Source organism: Aegilops tauschii, chromosome 2 (genome assembly GCF_002575655.3).
Source record: "Aegilops tauschii subsp. strangulata cultivar AL8/78 chromosome 2, Aet v6.0, whole genome shotgun sequence".
NCBI lineage: Eukaryota > Viridiplantae > Streptophyta > Magnoliopsida > Poales > Poaceae > Aegilops > Aegilops tauschii.
Genome location: NC_053036.3, coordinates 205,355,921 through 205,363,027, shown reverse-complemented (window position 1 = coordinate 205,363,027; position 7,107 = coordinate 205,355,921). Strand labels below are relative to the sequence as shown.

Here is a 7,107-nt window from a genome sequence, read left to right as displayed (position 1 = left end):
AAATGTAAATGTTTTTCTCCACAAACTTGGTCAAAGTTTGTGAGGTTTGACTTTTCAAAAAATCTATATGCATTACATTATGGAATGAAGGGAGTATATATTTTCAGTTTTATTTTTACATTATTCTAAATATCCATGTTTCATACGACTAAATATCGTAAAATATTCCCTCAACAACGTGCGAGATAGAACGTTGGTCGAAGCCAACCACTGGATGCACGGCCGTCCTAGTTGAAATAATTGCAAACAATTTTCGCAAGCACCGCACGGATACCATCTCTGGTTTCGTTTGCAGTTGGGCATAGTATAAACTGGTGGTATAGTGGACCAGAAGTTTGCTTTCCCGTTTGCAGTTGGGCATATATTGCTGCCACATGGGCAAACTAGTAGTAGTAGAGAAGTGAACAAGATCGAAAACATGTTTGGGTGGGCACACCACATCAATGCATCATTATGGGTAGCAGCGATCATCACGTATAATTTCGAACAAGGAATGATAACCAACACCAAGCGTGCTCACCCCAAATTGCAATTATTATGATAGAAAACACACTCCATGCATTTCACATCAGAAAAGGTCCTCTTTTACGTTTACAGGCTTAGACCATCTCTAATCAATCCCCTAAATTTTAGAAGAGTAAACGTCGAGTAAACCCTAGTGAAGTGTTTTTATTCTAAATTTTGTTGTTTCTAGCCGATCTTCTAAATTTTAGCAGAGTAAACGTCGAGTAAACCTTAGTGATATTTTTAAATTTTGTCGTGTCTAGCCGTTTCCCTGAAGTTAACGAAGTAAAAGAAAATTTAGCTCATGCATTTCGTCGAACACTTTAATTATGCGCCTCCACTTCGTCAAACACTTACTATGCGCCTCCACGGTTTCTTAGCAATCTCTAAATTTTTCTGTATCTGCCCGGCGCCACACGCAGCTCAGCCTCGCGCCCGTAGGAACGTCAGCGCAGACAGGCTCACGGTACGTCACCGACGCCATGAGGCAGAAAGAAGGGCGGAGGACGCAGCGGGGGTTGGTCGGGCGAGCGGGTGTCGCCGGAAACATGGCGAGTAAGTGTACACCTCAGGGAGGCTGTTTTTATGGATCGGCTAGAGATGCCCTAAAAGGGCAGTGCAATGTGCTGCAAAACAGCAGTAGATGCAGTTCTCAAACAAAAAGGACAAGGTGTGTGAAACAATATAATATAAAAAAAACTCGGTTCTGCTGCCAGTAATTTGCGATTGAAATCATCCCAGAGCATGAGGAACATAAACCAGACGAGAGTAATAGATAAGAGTTTTACAGGCCGTTCTAACATTCAGATGATAAAATACCACACTTAAAAGCATTAAACCATGAGGGCAATCCACCAGCATACTAGTGATAGTATGTACACAGACGTCGCAACCTGAACATCCTTCATTTATTTACAGTGGCAGCGCACATGGATTAGGCGGAGCCGAAAGTGTTCTCGCCACTGTAAGTCATGTACAGGAAGCCGTCCTCGTCCTTGTTTTCTTCATAGATCGCTGACATCAACGAAGCTGCCAAAAAAAAGGAACATCGATAGATGAGGATTGTGGGCAGACAACATATGACCAATAACAAAGTATTTATTAATATGTTTATTTAAAAACATTACCAGTCGGTGGCAAGGTGCTATTCACAAAGACGAAGATGGCCTTTTCTGGGCTCAGCTTGATCCTCTTCCGCACCACGTAGACAAACTGGCCAACAGTGAGGTCGGCAGGGACAAGGTACCTGCAAAGAAACAATTGTACAGAGCAAGACAATAAATCAATACTAATACAGATTCCAAACATGAACAGCAGACAAGAAAATTATTTCAAGACCAAGTTATTAAATTAACAATAGAACAAATAGCCAACAATTATATCAAAGAGAGCACATCCAAACATAACAAATTGTTATGGGCATACAAGCCAAATGGAAATGAAATATTGGCAAGTTAAAGGAGAGATTGCGTCTCTAGATGCAGCTGAGAGCAGAGCTCAACCCCACAAAACAATGAAAAGAACTGCTCGTCTGCCATCAGAATACGAGTGATGAAGAAGAATAGCTTACTTCTTCTTATCAATTTCCGGGACATCAGACTTATCAGCCTTCTCAACGATCACCTGAAATAATTGACCACAGAACTCAATTAGGATAAATGAATGTTGATAATCTACCACATGTAGATAAGTCCAGAGATATATATACCGGAATTCTGTCAGCATACTTCTCACGGATCCTAGCAGATTCAGCTTGCCTCCTTTCTATAAAAAGGTAATTTTAATCACATGAGATGAAAATAACTTGACACTGGAAGAACATTTAAAGCAGTGCAAAACGGAACACACTCAAGATAGTACATCGTTAACAAAAGAAATACTTGAGACCATTTGTAAAATATTTCTTAAACCTAAGGTCAGTTCAAAAACGGGGGAATACTTTTGGCAATCCATAGGAGAAGCCAAACGATATATTCAATCGCACCAATAAGACAGAAGGCGCCAAACGATCACAACATTGTAAAACAGAATCTTATGAACGTGATCTAACCAGAATTAGACAAAAGCATCCAGAAAGCAAGGCATTCAGGAATATGAATAAAGATATAGTCTCAGAAGTAAACTCTATTGCAGGATGATAAACCAATTTAATATCAGACAAAATCATCTAAAAGGGTAATTTTAATCACATGAGATGAAAATAACTTGACACTGGAAGAACATGTAAAGCTTGAACATGTAATCATTAGAGTTTTTAGTGGAGACAGTAACTGTGCATATATAACAAAAGCATCAACCAGTGCAAAACGGAACACACTCAAGATAGTACATCATTAACAAAAGAAATACTTGAGACCATTTGTAAAATATTTCTTAAACCTAAGGTCCGCTCAAAAACAGGGAATACTTTTGGCAATCCATAGGAGAAGCCAAACAATATATATTCAATCGCACCAATAAGACAGAAGGCGCCAAAGGATCACATAATTGCTGGTTACTTAACTGGTAAAACAGAATCTTATGAACCTGATTTAACAAGAATTGTACAAAAGCATCCAGAAAGCAAGGCATTCAGGAATATGAATTAAGATAGTCTCAGAAGTAAACTCTATTGCAAGATGATAAACCGATTTAATATCAAACGAAATCATCTAAGACCATCGAAGTTATCTTTGCAGCACCATTCAATAAGAATACAACTCAATCTGAAAAACAGAGACTACTGAATTGATGAACTAAGTCTTCTGGACTTTAATCCTTTTGATGTAATATATATGAACTAATATTAGTGTAGATGGTGCTTCAATGGAATACCAATCTGAAACACGCCGACAACCATCTGCCCTACACAATGTAACAACGGCATATGGGACAAGAAATAACATCCGGAATAACACATATTAGCACGTTGCCTGAGCACGGAAGCAATCAACTATAACCATATTATCACGTCACGTAACAAAAAGGCTAAACTAGTTTCAGTCGAACAACTCGTCTGACAAGTTTAAATAAATCTAGTGGAATACCACCCTCTTATACTATCGATCAGACGAAAAACCATGTAAGAGCCTAAATTGAAAGATATTAACAGGGAGAGGAGCACAGGAGAAGGAACAAACCCAGGGGGTGCTCGGTCTTGAAGCAAGTCTTGGCCATCTCCAACCTGCGATCGATGGAAACAATCTACCGATCAAATCGACCGAGGCTAATAAAACAACAAGAAACCGAGCGGACGATGAACCCCAAATTCTCCGAAATTTGGCCGGATCTTTTGGGGAAAAAAGATGGAGGGGCTCACCGACGGAAGGGCGCAGCGGGGGACGAGATTGATCGAGGCGATCGGGCCGGCGGAATCGAGGGAGACTGGATTGGAAGTCGCTCGGCGGAAGCAACCGGAGGGAAGTCGCGGGGTAGGGTTTGGTGGTGGGTGGCGTGTCGCGGCTATTTAAGAGGACCTTCCCTGTGGGGAATCTTATGCCGTACCCCTTGGGGTCTAGTTGTATTGCGTGCACAACTCTGTAGGCCACACGGTTTCGCCGGTTCGTTCTGTTGAATTCCGTCACGCATGCTCCTCATTAACTTACGTAGTACTTCGTTTTTTAAAACAAACAGCTTTTGTACTTCTGGCCGAACTCAGATCGTTACCATGGGATAGGGGATGTGAATCAGTCGTCTCGAGATCGACGGAGAGCGTTGCGTCCATTAGTCCTGGCCTTAGGGATGTGTTTCCATGGTCCTAGGATCATACAAGACGAGGCGGACTGATGGCGGTGGCGGTGAGAGGTAGGGGAAATCGTATCACTCGGTGCCTTCGGGTCCCGCGAGCAAAGGGTATTGGTTACCTTTCAAATAATTGATTCTCCAAAGAAAAAAAATCAAACATTCACATGCACTAATGCATATTCCAGTGGCATTCCATCTCGAAACTACTCTGCACACGACAATGTTCATATGAATTCTATACAATGCCTACTTTGAATTGTGCTGTTTTGCAAAATGACGTGATCTAATGGATGATTTGATTCATCGTACAAAAAATCATATGGAAAGGTCGTATAACATTGATCTTCCCGTCTCTTGATTCATAAGCGGTTACATTGGGAGAAGCAAAATAGCACACAACTCCTAGTGGATGAAAAAATAATGTGAAAACCCTAATGTGGGAGCACTTGTCTTCAATGCGGGACGTGGTTGTAGGGGTGTTAAAAATGGTTTGGATTGAAACCACTCTACTCATGTTTTTTTATCTATTTTGTTATGAATTTTGAACTAAGCTTGTCCTTTCATCTAGGGTCGATAGTTGGAAGAGTTTTTTTACTCAAGAGAAAAGTAACAAAGAGCGTCTTATATCATTAACAAAGGAAACAAATAGCTGGTATAATGAAACGACAATAAGACACAAGATAAAGAGTAAAAGAAGTTAATTACATCCAAAAAATGTACTAGTCGTCTTGCTTCGATTGTATGTCGCCAACGGGAACTTGACAATTTCACTGAACCAACATTAAGGGAAAGGGACACCCGCAAATACCCTAGCCATTCCAGACTTTGAAGATTGCAATATGCACTCGATGGTCGGAATAAGATATAGTAACTGTTGAAAATAACATATGTTTGGGCATCACCCAAGCAACACGTGCTTGCAATCCTTCACCACTAGTTCAAAGGGTTGAAAAAACTGAGCCATGATGTAGATCAAATTGAAATAATAGGTCGAAGTCATCGCACCAAGAGCCACCAACTGCTTCCTTCATTGACACACCAAATGCCATCGTCTAAAGAGGACCACAGATTTGGCAACAACTACGCTCATAGGCACTTTGTCATATCGGACGCGTCGAGGTAGTAAGAGAACAGGGAGATCTTACCTCAACGCGTCATCACCGCCGAGCTCATGGGCGCAAGCCGCAGGGCTTGCCGCCACCTCACAGCCGCTCACCGGCTCTCAGTGCTACCACCATTGGAGCTGAGTTCTTGGGAGAACTGCAAGCAAAGGTCCATGCGGTCTCCGCAGGCCTCACCCCCATGGTGGTAGGGGGATTTTAACTTGATCCGCTCGGGTGCAGACAAGAATAATAGTAACATCAATTGGCCTAGGGTGGCCTTGTTTAACAACGCAATTGCCTCCATGGCACTCCGGGAAGTGGCCAGATCGGGAGCAAGGTTCACCCAGACGAACAAGCAGCTTGCTCCGATGCGATCAGTGTTGGATCGGGTGTTCGTCTCGCCCGATTGGGAAGTGCTTTACCCCCTTTGCTCGTTGATAGTGGAAACCTGTATTGGCTCGGATCATGTTCCCCTGATATTGTCCTCTGGGGAGGACAGGACCCGACAGAGCCCGCGGTTTTTCTTTGAGACGGCCTGGTTTGAGAATGCAGCGTTTGACACCATTTTCAAGGAGAAATGGGTGAGCAGTGTGCTCTAGGTTGGGTCACAATGGGGGCCCATGGAGTTCTGGAATGCAGTAGGGGGCCGCCTTCGTGCTAGCCTCAAGGGATGGGGTGCCAACAAGGCCGCCAAGATAAGATGCTCAGGGAGAGTATTGTCGCGGAGATAGCGAGACTTGACGTCCAGGCGGACGCGCGGGCCTTCTCAGAGAAAGAGTGGGCACACCACTATGCTCTGGAAGGACAAGTCGAGGCCTTGCTCCGCGCAGAAGAGGAATACTGGCGTCGGCGTGGTGGCCTAAAATGGACAGTGAAGAGGGGCGCAAACACAAAATACTTCCAGGCCTACGCCAATGGGAGACGACGAAAGTGCGCGATCCTACGGATACAGTCTAAATAGGGGTTACTGTTGGGGAACGTAGTAATTTCAAAAAAATTCCTACGCACACGCAAGATCATGGTGATGCATAGCAACGAGAGGGGAGAGTGTTGTCCACGTACCCTCGTAGACCGACAGCGGAAGCGTTATCACAACGCGGTTGATGTAGTCGTACGTCTTCACGATCCGACCGATCAAGTACCGAACGTACGGCACCTCCGAGTTCTACACACGTTCAGCTCGATGACGTCCCTCGAACTCCGATCCAGCCGAGTGTTGAGGGAGAGTTTCGTCAGCACGACGGTGTGGTGACGATGATGATGTTCCACCGTCCCAGGGCTTCGCCTAAGCTCTGCAACGGTATTATCGAGGTGTAATATGATGGAGGGGGGCACCGCACACGGCTAAGAGATCTCAAGGATCAATTGTTGTGTCCATGGGGTGCCCCCTGCCCCCGTATATGAAGGAGCAAGGGAGGAGGAAGCCGGCCCTAGGAGGGGGCGCACCAAGTGTGGAGTCCTACTAGGACTCCCTAGTACTAGTAGGATTCCACCTCCCATAAGGAATAGGAAAAGAGGAAGGGAAAAAGAGAAGGAAGGAAGGGGGCGCCCCCCTTTCCCTAGTTCAATTCGGACCAGACCAAGGGGAGGGTGCGGCCACCCTCGAGGCCCTTTTCCTTCTTTCCCGTATGGCCCAATAAGGCCCGATACGTATTCCCGTAACTCTCCGGTACTCCGAAAAATATCCGAATCACTCGGAACCTTTCCGAAGTCCGAATATAGTCGTCCAATATATCGATCTTTACGTCTCGACCATTTCGAGACTCCTCGTCATATC

General features: G+C 44.3%; 1 protein-coding gene across 1 annotated transcript; it reads right to left on the bottom strand.

The window, feature by feature from the left end:
• Positions 1-1,179: 1,179 nt before the first annotated feature.
• On the bottom strand, positions 1,180-4,036 carry LOC109777624 (autophagy-related protein 8A). Its single transcript, XM_020336232.4, has 6 exons — positions 3,803-4,036; positions 3,624-3,667; positions 2,213-2,268; positions 2,075-2,127; positions 1,632-1,750; positions 1,180-1,533 (listed from the first exon to the last, which is right to left on the bottom strand). Exons 2-6 carry the CDS (start codon positions 3,658-3,660, stop codon positions 1,439-1,441), a joined length of 360 nt encoding a protein of 119 aa, XP_020191821.2. The 5' UTR covers positions 3,661-3,667; positions 3,803-4,036; the 3' UTR covers positions 1,180-1,438.
• Between the last annotated feature and the right edge of the window lie 3,071 nt (positions 4,037-7,107).